The sequence below is a fragment of the Papaver somniferum genome, chromosome 2 (genome assembly GCF_003573695.1).
Source record: "Papaver somniferum cultivar HN1 chromosome 2, ASM357369v1, whole genome shotgun sequence".
NCBI lineage: Eukaryota > Viridiplantae > Streptophyta > Magnoliopsida > Ranunculales > Papaveraceae > Papaver > Papaver somniferum.
Genome location: NC_039359.1, coordinates 56,714,331 through 56,725,791, shown reverse-complemented (window position 1 = coordinate 56,725,791; position 11,461 = coordinate 56,714,331). Strand labels below are relative to the sequence as shown.

General features: G+C 36.9%; 1 protein-coding gene and 1 long non-coding RNA gene across 9 annotated transcripts; one reads left to right on the top strand and one right to left on the bottom strand.

The window, feature by feature from the left end:
* Positions 1 to 296: 296 nt before the first annotated feature.
* Positions 297 to 6,371, top strand: LOC113347724. 3 transcript variants are annotated; one of them, XR_003359198.1, is made up of 5 exons: positions 297 to 1,558; positions 4,098 to 4,337; positions 4,455 to 4,613; positions 5,483 to 5,574; positions 6,244 to 6,371. It is a non-coding gene; the product is annotated as an uncharacterized LOC113347724 (long non-coding RNA). The 3 variants fall into 3 exon arrangements; XR_003359197.1 differs by having other exon boundaries at positions 5,483 to 5,569; positions 6,244 to 6,349; XR_003359199.1 differs by having other exon boundaries at positions 6,261 to 6,345.
* LOC113347723 (ABC transporter G family member 22-like) lies at positions 1,964 to 6,856 on the bottom strand. Of its 6 annotated transcripts, none has more exons than XM_026591393.1 (11): positions 6,648 to 6,853; positions 6,216 to 6,528; positions 5,556 to 5,620; positions 5,068 to 5,303; positions 4,789 to 4,944; positions 4,418 to 4,601; positions 3,978 to 4,286; positions 3,448 to 3,735; positions 3,027 to 3,311; positions 2,816 to 2,923; positions 1,964 to 2,542 (listed from the first exon to the last, which is right to left on the bottom strand). In XM_026591393.1, exons 2-11 carry the CDS (start codon positions 6,526 to 6,528, stop codon positions 2,330 to 2,332), a joined length of 2,157 nt encoding a protein of 718 aa, XP_026447178.1. In that variant the 5' UTR covers positions 6,648 to 6,853; the 3' UTR covers positions 1,964 to 2,329. The 6 variants fall into 6 exon arrangements, with proteins under 6 accessions (XP_026447178.1, XP_026447176.1, XP_026447179.1 ...); XM_026591391.1 differs by having other exon boundaries at positions 5,556 to 5,623; positions 6,648 to 6,852; XM_026591394.1 differs by lacking the exon at positions 3,448 to 3,735 and having other exon boundaries at positions 5,556 to 5,623; positions 6,648 to 6,856.
* Positions 6,857 to 11,461: the final 4,605 nt, after the last annotated feature.

The window sequence follows — 11,461 nt, the reverse complement described above, 5'->3', positions numbered from 1 at the left end:
TATATGGATAATTACCCGCCGGATCCAAAGTGGTTAATGAGTTCAATTTAAGGACCCGAAACCGGACCCAAATCCATCGAATCCGGTTCCGGACCCGGGTAATGGGTACCCATTGACAGCCCTAGACTCACATCCATGGCCGATAAACTTGGGCCCCCTACCCTGACAAAGTATATGGTATCGGGCAGCCCAGCCTGGCCCGAAATTTGGCCTTATGCTTCCGGGTAGTCATAAAATCTCAACAGCACTCCGTAAAATCCCTTTTCTTCACAAGAACAAAAACCCTAACTTTTCTTCCTAATTTTTTTCTCATTCTAGGAAATTCGAAGGAGGAAAAGAGCAATGTCAAGTCTTCCTGAAGAGATCTACCTTGAGATTCTTCTGAGATTACCAGTGAAATTCACATACATATGTAAGTGTGTTAGCAAGTCTTGGTTTAAACTTACCTCTGATGTTAATTTTGCCAAAATGCATCTTAATCTCTCTATTCAGAAGAACAATTGTGATCTGATGCTTGTAAAATTGAGGGAATTAGGAAATGATAGAATCTACACCATAGGTCATGATTCATTAGAGTCATTATTATCAGATGAATTTTACACTTATGCCTTGAAAAGGAATTACCCATGGGAAGGTTTTTTTGTCAATGACATTAACTTATTGGGATCTTGTAATGGTCTGGTTTTTCTATGGTTGGTTGATTATGGGTTTTATTGTCTTTGGAACCCAGCCTCTACAGAGTACAAAATAATCCCTGAACCGTCTGATATATATGATCTGGCTAATTTCTGTATTACTGCATTTGGTTACGATTGCAAGAATGATGATTACAAGTTTGTAGGCGGTGAAGACGACTGCTATTATCAAAGTGATTATAAATCAGTAGTTCAATTTTATACTTTAAGTTCGAATTCGTGGAAAAGCAGTCGAACCATCCCATATAGGTTTCATGCTGACCAAGGAGTTCGTGGGGCTCTTGTGCATGGACATTATCATTGGTTAGCACGAGTGCAAGGCGATTCGGAAGTTTTAGTATCATTGGATATTAGTGAAGAGGTATTTGTGGAATTGGAACTACCAAAAGAATTTTTGAATAATAAGCATTTGTGTATGAGTGTGGGGGTGTTGGAAGGATGCCTTTGTGTGCTTGTTGATGTTATGAATGCTCAGTTTGAATTATGGGAAATGCAGAATTATGGAGTTTGAGAATCTTGGACTAGACGTTGTGTCATCATCCATGAAAGAATTCTGAAAAACATACCGGTGAGGTTTATTTGTTCTTTGAAGAATGGTAATATGCTATTTTATGGGTGTGGTGATCTACTTTTGTACGACCTTAAGAACAGAAGTCTTATAGAACGGAAAATTCCTAGGTCAGATTACCAAGAAGCATACCACTTTGAAAGCCTCGTTTCCCTTGACTCTGGGACTTATGCAGGGAGCAGGAAGGATAAATTGAAGCATCAATAGAATGTTGAAGGCAACAGACCAGGATGGATGAACTAATCTCTCTTCTTCATTTCGAGAACTGCCGAAGATGGATTCGCTATTGTTTAAGGTAAACTTTCTTTAATGAACTTTTCTCATATACGTGTAGTCCTACTGCATCAAGTATAGATTACTTTAAGAGACTGAGAAACTACAAATGTCTGCACTACTTTCATCCCATTGTACTTTACCAATACAGTTTCACAAGAAATAGCAAGATTTAGTACCAAATTTGGAGTACCCCTTTCCATGTCTTGTGCAGTAATCCCATTTGTTCAGTACAATTATTGCTTTTCGGTAATGTTAACTCTGTGATGATTGCGTTGTTTGTGTTTGATAAAATGTCACAATAAAGTTTAAGTAATTTTGAAAGAGGATAGTTTCTGAATTCTGATGTTTTTCATAGTAAGATATGGGTGCATTTTTATATTAACTTGGCATGATTATATTGTTACCAATTAAAACTTTAAGTATGTCGAGAAATTGCAATGTATTACAAACAAAACAAACATTGACATGAATTAGAAGTGCACAATAGTTGACAGTAAGATGTATGCTTCTCTGAGTTCTCTCACTACCCCCATGTTAACCATACATACAAATTGCGACACATGTTTACAAGAACTTTAGGATAATTACACACTTTCACTTTCTTTTGATATATCAGATAAACATACAGTCTTTAGAAGGCAGAAACATTGAAAACAGAACCACATGAACCTCTCAGCTCATGTGTTTCGATGTAATTGAAATGAGGAATAAACTGTCCCTGTGGTCAGTGGAGATTGGAATTGAATTATGTCGCTTTGAACTCAAATTAAGTTTTAATGGTTCAATATTCCTAAGCTAGGTTCATATTCCGCAGAGAAATGTATGCCAAAAGTCTGTACCCCACTACCATTGCAAGCATGGCAGTGATTTCCGTAAAACCACGATCCTGTTGAATGCCAGTTAGAGCTGGAGGGATGTGATCGTATTGAACCTTGAGAAGAAGCCTATAGGTGTGATAGTTGAAAGAAATATAACGGATCCACGATATAAATGCTGGAACTCTCTGCGAAATTGCATTTCCAGTTGTTAGTGTGGACACTATATGATTGTTAGCTCTAGTAATAAGTTGTAGTCTCATTAAATTTGATTGAGTTTGTTTTCTCATATGAGATGAACCCCTTCAGATTTGGCATACACTTCCACTTTGGATTCAAATATTCGAACAGAAAAGGAAATGTCTGATTTTCTTGTTCGTTTTGAAACATGAAGATTAGTTTGCATTAAGAATGGTTTTCACAATTCAGGGGTTAGCCCCTAGAAGAACCTGTTTTGTTACCTTTACGAAGAAACCACCAGCTAGCATGAAAGTCATTGCAGTTATTGAAGCCAAGGTAGTTGCCTTCTTAACATCCATTAGCATAGCACCGATTGCCAACCCAAGTCCCTGCCATAGTAAACCCTATTTTTGGTAACTTTGGTAGAGAATATTGAATGTATTTTTTACGGAGTTCCATCCGATACTAAATATATAATAGGAATGTTGGTACCTGAGCTGCTATGATGCTTAGGAACACGATAAGCATGCTTAAGACGAACGGAGCAACACTTAATCTTAAGCCTGCCATGAAGTAGACAATAAGAAGGAACAATACTGGTAGGAAGAGATCAAGTGGTAGGTCACTTGTGGTCCTTGCCGTAAAATATGCACTTAACCTATACATGTCGACTGCTCGTTCCTTGTTTAACATTGCTCTCTCTTGCGGGAACGTAAATATAGCAGTGAAAACAGGAAAGAATCCCCAAAAGACAGCAATGAAGAACAACAACCCTGCCTGTGTAAACAGTGTAGGTTAGTTGGGTTAATTTTCGCCACATCCTCTTCAAATTAGTGATGTTGTGTGATTATGAGTCCTACAAGTAGATGTAACCTAAATAAATATGGATTTATGAACATTCATGTTTTCGAACCTGGTCTTGTAGGCCCCTAGGAGTAGAGCTGTCTGAGCGCCACCACAGCAATCCTAGTACAATTGCAGTTGAGAGAACTTGAGTGATTCTCAGCCAGCTCAAGTAGTCATGCTGTCTCTCTTTAAGTCCTCTAAAAAACAGGATCGAAAACTGTTCAAACCAGCCTGCACCCCATTCTCTATTTGGCGAGAACACCATTGATTTCAAACTCTCGTCAATGGGGATTGGCGCTATAAGTTTCTGTTTTTCCTTCTCTGCAACTCGTGTCTCGTACGCCTCAACTAGATACTGTTGTTGTCCAGCATTTATGACGATCAGTTGAGTGACCATTTTATGATTAGTAAAGACTAAAACCAAACTCTTGCATTTGTTAAAACATTCACTTAGTGTGGAAACCTGATTTTTTAGGTCTAGTCCTATTGTAACTAGCTTGTGGAATGCATTCTTTCTGAGTTAATTTTAGTCTTTGCTCTGTTGTTTGAATTTTATGACACCCAAAGTCTCAAATTACAGGAAACCAAAATCTTTACCTCATGTATAACTGTTGGTGATGGCTTTCCATTTTTTGTTTCACGTGTTGAATCATCCATCTGAACTTTGTCTTTTAACTCCAATGGTACTGAAACATCATTTATATTTCCATTTGCAAGGTCCACTAAGAACTCTGCAGGGTTCATTGCAATGAGAGGAGTGCACCCAATGGATGAGAAATAGACCATTGCTTCCGATGCATTGCCGAAGTACAACAGGCTTCCTTTCCCCAAAAGGATCAACTTGTCAAACTTATGGAAAAGTCTGCTCGATGGCTGATGGATAGTCGTCACCACTGTTTTCCCAGCCTGTTAGAAGATTTCGAAGATAACTTAAGCTTTTTCTGAAACCCTTCAATGGTAAACACCTACAAATCTTAATTGTCATCGCTTCTCCTGGACTTAATACATTCTCGAGTCAGATATTAAATTCTGCATACCTTTGCTATTTCATGTAACATTCGAACCATCCTCAAGGCTGTCGTTGAATCCAAACCTGATGTCGGCTCATCAAGGAACAGAAGAGAAGGGTTGAGCAAAATCTCATTGCCTATACACACTCTTTTCCTCTCGCCACCTGAAATTCCTCGCACGAATGTACCTCCGATCATTGTGTCTTGACACCTATATGCACCGGTATGTTTCTATATCAGACATTGCTTTTGAGTAGATGAATCTTCTTTTCCTTCATCATCAATTAACTAGTAGAATTATTTCTATTTCAAGTACAGTTCACCTTGTCTAGTCAAGTTATTTATAAATAAACTTAATAGCATCAAAAATCAGAATAGTAAGGTATAAGATATTTTACCTCTCTAATCCAAGGTCGCAGATGATCTCCACGGCTCGTTGTGCCTTGTGTTGTTTCGTTAAGGTTTTTGGCAACCGTAACAACGCAGCATATGTTAACGTTTCCCTCACTGTGAGGTGGGGAAATAGAACATCATCTTGAGTAACAAACCCTATCCTGCCATGAACTCAATTTGCTGCGTCTCTTAAATTCTTTCTGAATAAGTTCACTAAGCCGAGTTCTTGGTTGCTTTAAGTAGAGTTCTAGGAAAACAAATACATATACTAATCCTTTTTATACCTGCGTTTAAGTGACTTGCTATATTGCTGATCGTTGTATGTAATAGAACCTCCTGAAGCGGATTCAATCAACCTACCACTCAGTAGGTTAAGAAGTGTTGTCTTTCCACTCCCTGAAGGCCCCATTAGTGCTAAAACTTCTCCAGGACTTGCTGAACCTGTAATACCATTTAAAATATTTTTCTCAATTATCGTTCTTACACCTCTGAGCACTACCTTGTACTTTAAATCTGTGAACTGCAAAAAAAAAAAAATGATCGAATGGAAAATATCTTGTTAGCAGCTTACTAGCATTAACATTCATGAAATCATTATCCTTTATAACCTTTCAATTAGTTTGAATTTGTTTTTTATTTTTATTTTTATATAGGTGAATGTAAATAGAAATTGATTCTTTTCAATTGCTGTGATTACAGTTTTACAGTGATTATTAGAGACGAATGCACAGTCCAGAATGCATATGCTTGGGCATCGTTGATGAAACTTTACCTTGAGATATATTGGTAAGGTAGGCTCGGTATGGATCTTTATCCGTGTATTCGCTTCAATATCCTCTGCTGCAAAACACATAAAACACATAACAACGAAATGGAAACAAACATACTATTATTAGCATTCACAATTTTTTTTTTGTTATTGTTTAACTAAAAACTGACGGCGATTACCAGTTCAGGTTGGGCACTGGCACACATTGGTTTGAGATTCTTTACCAGTTCAGTATATGCGGTACATAATATGTCTAGTGTGTGTATACACTATTCCTTTTTACATGAAATTTTTACACCACTCTCATGGCTCCACATTAGGAAAGATGTATATGGCTATTGTTTGATGATGATATTCATCCTTATCTTTATGCGTAAACTCTATTAAACTTCCCTCTCACAAAGGTTCAAAGTGTCCAAACACTAGGTTGCTTTCATATCTGTTTGTCTATCTGTCCCTATTTGCAGTTTTTCCTTTAGTCTTTGTCTATTCAATATCTCTTTAGAAGCCTCATATACGTGTTCTAATGTACTTCTCTCCTTTTAGAAAGTCATGTCATGGATGTGTTAGAAACCATTTTTTTTTAAAACTCAAAAGTTTTTGAATCGGCCAATCAGGCCTCGAAGAAAAATAAAATAAAATAAAAGGTTTAATTTTGCTTACGGATGTCATCATTACTGATTTCTTGTAGGTTAGCAATTTCTTCAGGTGGCACCGTGAAGCCAGCAGAAGAAAAGAAGCCAAAGCTAGCGCTGGATGCTCTGCTCAGGGCTCCCCCGCTGCTCACTTCATCAAGCTGTCCACTCCTTGAATGCTTCCTTGTATGTGTCCTTGGACCAGGTGATGAACCAATTCTCAACTTTCTTGCTAGGCTTGTTGCACTTTCAGCACTTGGTGATTTTCTCAACATTGTTTCTAGTTGATCTGATTTTGATCGAGGTAGCACAGTCGACGATGATGCCATTTCCATTTTCATCTGCGCAATCACCGACTACTTTTCAGTTTTACTAATTTCTTTTTAAAATTAAACACACATGTCATTGGTAAGAAAAGAAGAAGCAGACATTACATTTATAGGGAAGAAGAGAGGTATACCTCTAAAATTATAGGACAAGAATGAAGAGATACTGAATTTTAGAAGAGGAGTTTTGAAGCTAGTTAACTGGGTGTGGTCGCATAAAGATATATATAGATAGGAGTGCACCTCCTATATGAATGGAAGAAAAATCACATTACTACTTTTCTAACTGTATCATTAATGTGAAAATGACTAGCCATGATATGAGATTTTTGCTAGACTATACTTGAAATCTTCTATGTTTTATGATTCATCCACGTGTATGACCGTATATCATGTCAGGTTCCACCAATAAGGCTTCACGCCATACACGTGTATCAACTCCTCACCTTCTTTTGTGTATGCAGTATGCACTGATAAAATCTGGTTAGTACGGGGTAGCATTATGTTATGACTCATCACCACTTGAATAGATAGATGAGATATTAAATCTTAGTGTTTGTCCTCTGTATCATTTTGGTGTCCAAGTATGTCGGAATTTGCTTAGTTTTTCTTTTGCCATGTCATGAATGATTTGTCAGGACTTGTTGAGACTCAAGGAACAAGTCATGCTTGGTTTGTCTTTTGTTTTAGTTTACAAAACACCAAGGTGTGATTTTTTTTCACTTACACCTTGTTTTCTTTTTGTCAGACTCATTTAAGTCTGACTCAAAAATTACTAAATAATAAAATTTTAACTTTTTTGATCCTGTCAGATTAATATCTAATGAGTCTGGTACAAAATAGTACCTAACTCAAATATCTTGGAGTCAGATATATGAGTTGAGTTAGATGGATATCGGAGTTTGTTAACTTGAATGATGCTCGACTCTTTTTGCTTGTTAACTTGTATATTCATTTCTATCCTTTTACTGGTGGCTTGGCTTGAATAAAAGTTACCCTTAGCCCTTAAGCAGGAGATAAGGATAGTGAGATAGTCGGACTGATCACATGTTTGAAAATCAAAATGAGTAGGGTCAACTCCAAAATAAGAGGCAGACATAAATCTTCAAAAGACCGTCCAAGTGTACGACCGTAAGTCGTGTGTCAACTCCTCATCTTCTTCTCTTGTGTATGCATTGATAAATCTGGTTAGTATAGTTATAGTTTATGCAATGTAGGGCAGCATATGCTATGACTCAGCTAGTTATCCACCACCCAATTTTATATCTACACAAGTTCCACTGATAAATAGATAGATAGGATATTAAAATCTTAGTGTTTGGTCTGTGCATTATTGAGGTGTCCAAGTATGCCGGAATTGGCTTGGTTTTTCTTTTGCCATGTTATGAATGATTTTCATGACTTGTACCATTGTGTTGATCCATACGCTTTGTTCCATGCATTACTGTTTTAGACTTCTGTCTGCTTTAGGGCCTGAACATGTTCCGTGCCTAGAAATGTATCAAAGTTTTTGCCAAGTCTCAACATCCTCAGTTCCGGCCTGAACATTGTTGTAGGCAGCGATTAGTCTTAGTTACTAATACAGTCAGTCATTAAGACTTAATTAAAAAATCATGATCAGGATTCAGGACCACCCTCTGGTCCAAAACTCCAGGAACAGAAAAGAATCGTTTTCCTACATCTAACACGATTGACCCGTGAAACACGACCCTTTTCATGTTCTCTAAAATAAGTAACAGAGGTCTAACCAAACTCTGTAAAGATTGACATGATTCTTATGATAACACCTCCTGAAAGAACCAACATTAATGATCCTTGTACATACAATACCATCTGTTTACCAGGGGCTTTTAGAAAAAAGGGGTCGAGTTAAGTTACTTGTTACCCTTTTCATTATTGTAGCAGCTGATTATAAGTAGAACCAAGAGGTCAGCAGTCACATGGCTCACATGTGTGGAAATCGAAATGAGTCGGGTCAACTCCTCAAAACAAGAGGCAGATCTTGGAGCCAGGAGATTAGGACTTAGGAGTAATCACATGAGTGAAAATCAAAATGAGTAAGGTCGACTCCAATACATGAGGGGCAATTATTTAAAAGACGGGTGGTGTTGTTTAGCTCGTGACATGATCAATGCACGACAATGAAATGAAATCTGTCATCTCTACTTTTTTTTTTTTTTAAACAAGATCTTCAGATGATCAGAAAAGGCACATTTGGTCGTTGACTAATTTAATCACAGACAGAAATTTGTCTCTTGTTTTTTGCATTTGCAATTTATGTTTATTGTTGGGGGCCGATATGGTTGGCAATATTGGTAATTTTACTCTTTATGGGGTGAAAGCCCCACGGTAAAACAAAATGATGATTTTTTACTTGGAAATTCCAAGGGCTATCAAGAATATACAATTTTTACCATCGGGTCCGCTAAATCTGTAAACCCCGTTGAATTTCATAACTCTCTATGGAAGTCCTTTTTAACTTTAGTTGTTTCATTTCATGTTTGTTGGATCCAAAACTGGAAATGTAGACTATTGATCTTGTATGTTTGATATTCAACTTGATTATGCGGTGAAAACTTTGGCAATGAGGAGACATACGAGCTGTTACCAAAAACCTTTTTTTTTTTTGTTTTTAACAAAATCCAACATTTCTTATCAAAAATTCCAAAAGCAACATTTTGCGATTTTGTGCAGTGTTTTTATACCTTTTTACTCCTACAATATAATGTTTACAACTTTTTTATTTAACGAGCCTTGTTAGAGTCCAGTTGACTGATCAAGGATGGAAAAAAAATTCTCCTTGACCAGTCAAAGAAGGGCACTCTACTCGACTCATACTGCACACTCAAATATAATAATGTTGACTTGGTTTATTTTTGGAGCCCTCCTTGACCAGTCAAAGAAGGGTACTCTACTCGACTCATACTGCACGTTCAAATATAGTAATGTTGACTTGGTTAATTTTTGGAGCGCACTGTTAGTGCGGTCCAAAAATTGTTCATACTGCATTTGCTTTGCAGCCATATACGTTATTACTTCAGGGAAATATTTTTTGGTCATTTTTTGGTCTTTTGGTCAAGTGTTTTTGTTTTGGAATTGACTATTTCACCTTTTATTAAATTCTTTTATAATAAAAAATCTCAATAATTGGCTAGTTATAAGTCATGTTCTTAAATCTGAATTTCAGAAAAAGAAAAATGTAATTATAAATGGTCCAATCTACCGCCTGGTTGGATGTAGCTCTCTCCAAGAACAAACCCTGTATAACAGGGCATACCGTTGTTCTAGCAGCTGGGTCTTACTTAGGACTTAAATCATGGTCGGGACAGTCTGGACCATTACAAAAACGATTCAGTGCATCTTACACGATTAGACCGTGATTCAACCCTTTTCATGTCCTCAAAAGTAAACCAACAGAGAGGTCTAACCAAACTTTGAAAAGAGGTCATGACAATCATATCAAAAGTAGTAGATTGATATGATTCTTATGATTCAACCTCTTGAAAGAACTAACCAATCCTTGTACCAGAATGATAGCTCGCCTCATTTTTATAGTATGTTCATTCAATCTCCTCCGTTTTTTAAGAAAAGGTGGTCGAATAAAAGTTACTGGTTACTCTTTTTCTGATTATTTAGTTGACGTGATGACTGCATCACGTCTTAAGTAGAATCACATGTATGAAAATCAAAATCAGTAGGGTCAACTCCAGGGCATGAGGCACATCTTCAAAAGACGGTGCCGCTGTTTTAGCTCGTGAGATGATCAAGTAGAACAGAAAAAACACATTTAGTTCGGCCGTCGCCTAATTTAACCATTGACAAAAATTTGTCTTGTCTCTCTTTTCCAACAGTTGGACTGCTGGATGGTCTGTTCTAGATATTTAAGTTAGAATAGGCTTGGTTATCTTGCAATCTTTGTTCACTTTAGAGGCGATATGGCTGTCAATTTAAAGACGACCATATCTTTGAATATATTTGTTCTAGATATAGATTTCCAATGAGTCTGAAACGGATGACTTGAACTTGGGTTGTTGGATTCAAAACTAAAAGTACTGTAATAGTCCTTGGAGATATTTGAATCTTTAGACTTAGCTCAGTAGGCTATGCCGCAATGGTACCCTTGCATTTAGTTAATTATCAAGAAAAAGACAAGCACATTGAACTTGAATCTTGAACTTGTATAAACAAAGGTTAACCTAAACAAATGACCAAAGTAGATTTCCATAGGCTGAAAATAACAAACACAACCGAATTGTTTAGAGCAGGGAGTTGGCACTTGCTGACTTCATCATTTACATAGTAGCATGGCCTTGGAAGCATGCTATAGTGGCTGCTACGAGTTCATTTATTTTTCTTTTGGATCTCCAAAACGGTTAGCTTTTACACTATTGTGTGGGCTTTCGTATACTTTGAACCGCAGTTTAAATGTATTTTTATTTGTTTAATTTCTTGTCAACAGATTTTCTTTCACCAAATGGCACAAATGTCCCGGACTCTTGACTCCGTCGCTTTGAGTTTTCATTTATAAAAAAATGTTTAATCTCTCCTAATTAATACTCAAATTGAATATATCATCACATCTTGGCTGGTATATAAGGTAATCGTACATGGAACTTTAGCTTTCGAACCGGAAAGGCTGCACCTGCACATGAATTTCCGAATTATGAGATTTGGAATTTGAGAGTGGTTGCAGATGAATCTCTCTCTATAGATGTGCAAAAAGCAAAGTGGATGATAGTAAGAAATTCCATTCTTAAGTAACAGAGTGTAAATTTGTGCACACTTAAAAACCACGGTGTACCATGTAAATTCCATTTTTGTTTGAAGTGCTGACCGGTTTGAAGTTGAATTTGAAAAAAAAGTTCCATGATAAGCATTGGAGCAGATAATTTGGTGCAAGAATTGGCTATGGAGCTAGGCTATAAAGTGGAAACTTTGACTTTTACTT

Coding starts and splice junctions, on each gene's coding strand:
- LOC113347723 (XM_026591392.1), bottom strand. CDS start 6,528: ATGAAAATGGAAATGGCATCATCGTCGACTGTGCTACCTCGATCAAAA. Junction 5,304..5,555: donor CCTTACCAATATATCTCAAG/GTAAAGTTTCAT, acceptor TTTTTTTTGCAG/TTCACAGATTTAAAGTACAA. Junction 3,312..3,447: donor CTAGGGGCCTACAAGACCAG/GTTCGAAAACAT, acceptor CTGTTTACACAG/GCAGGGTTGTTGTTCTTCAT.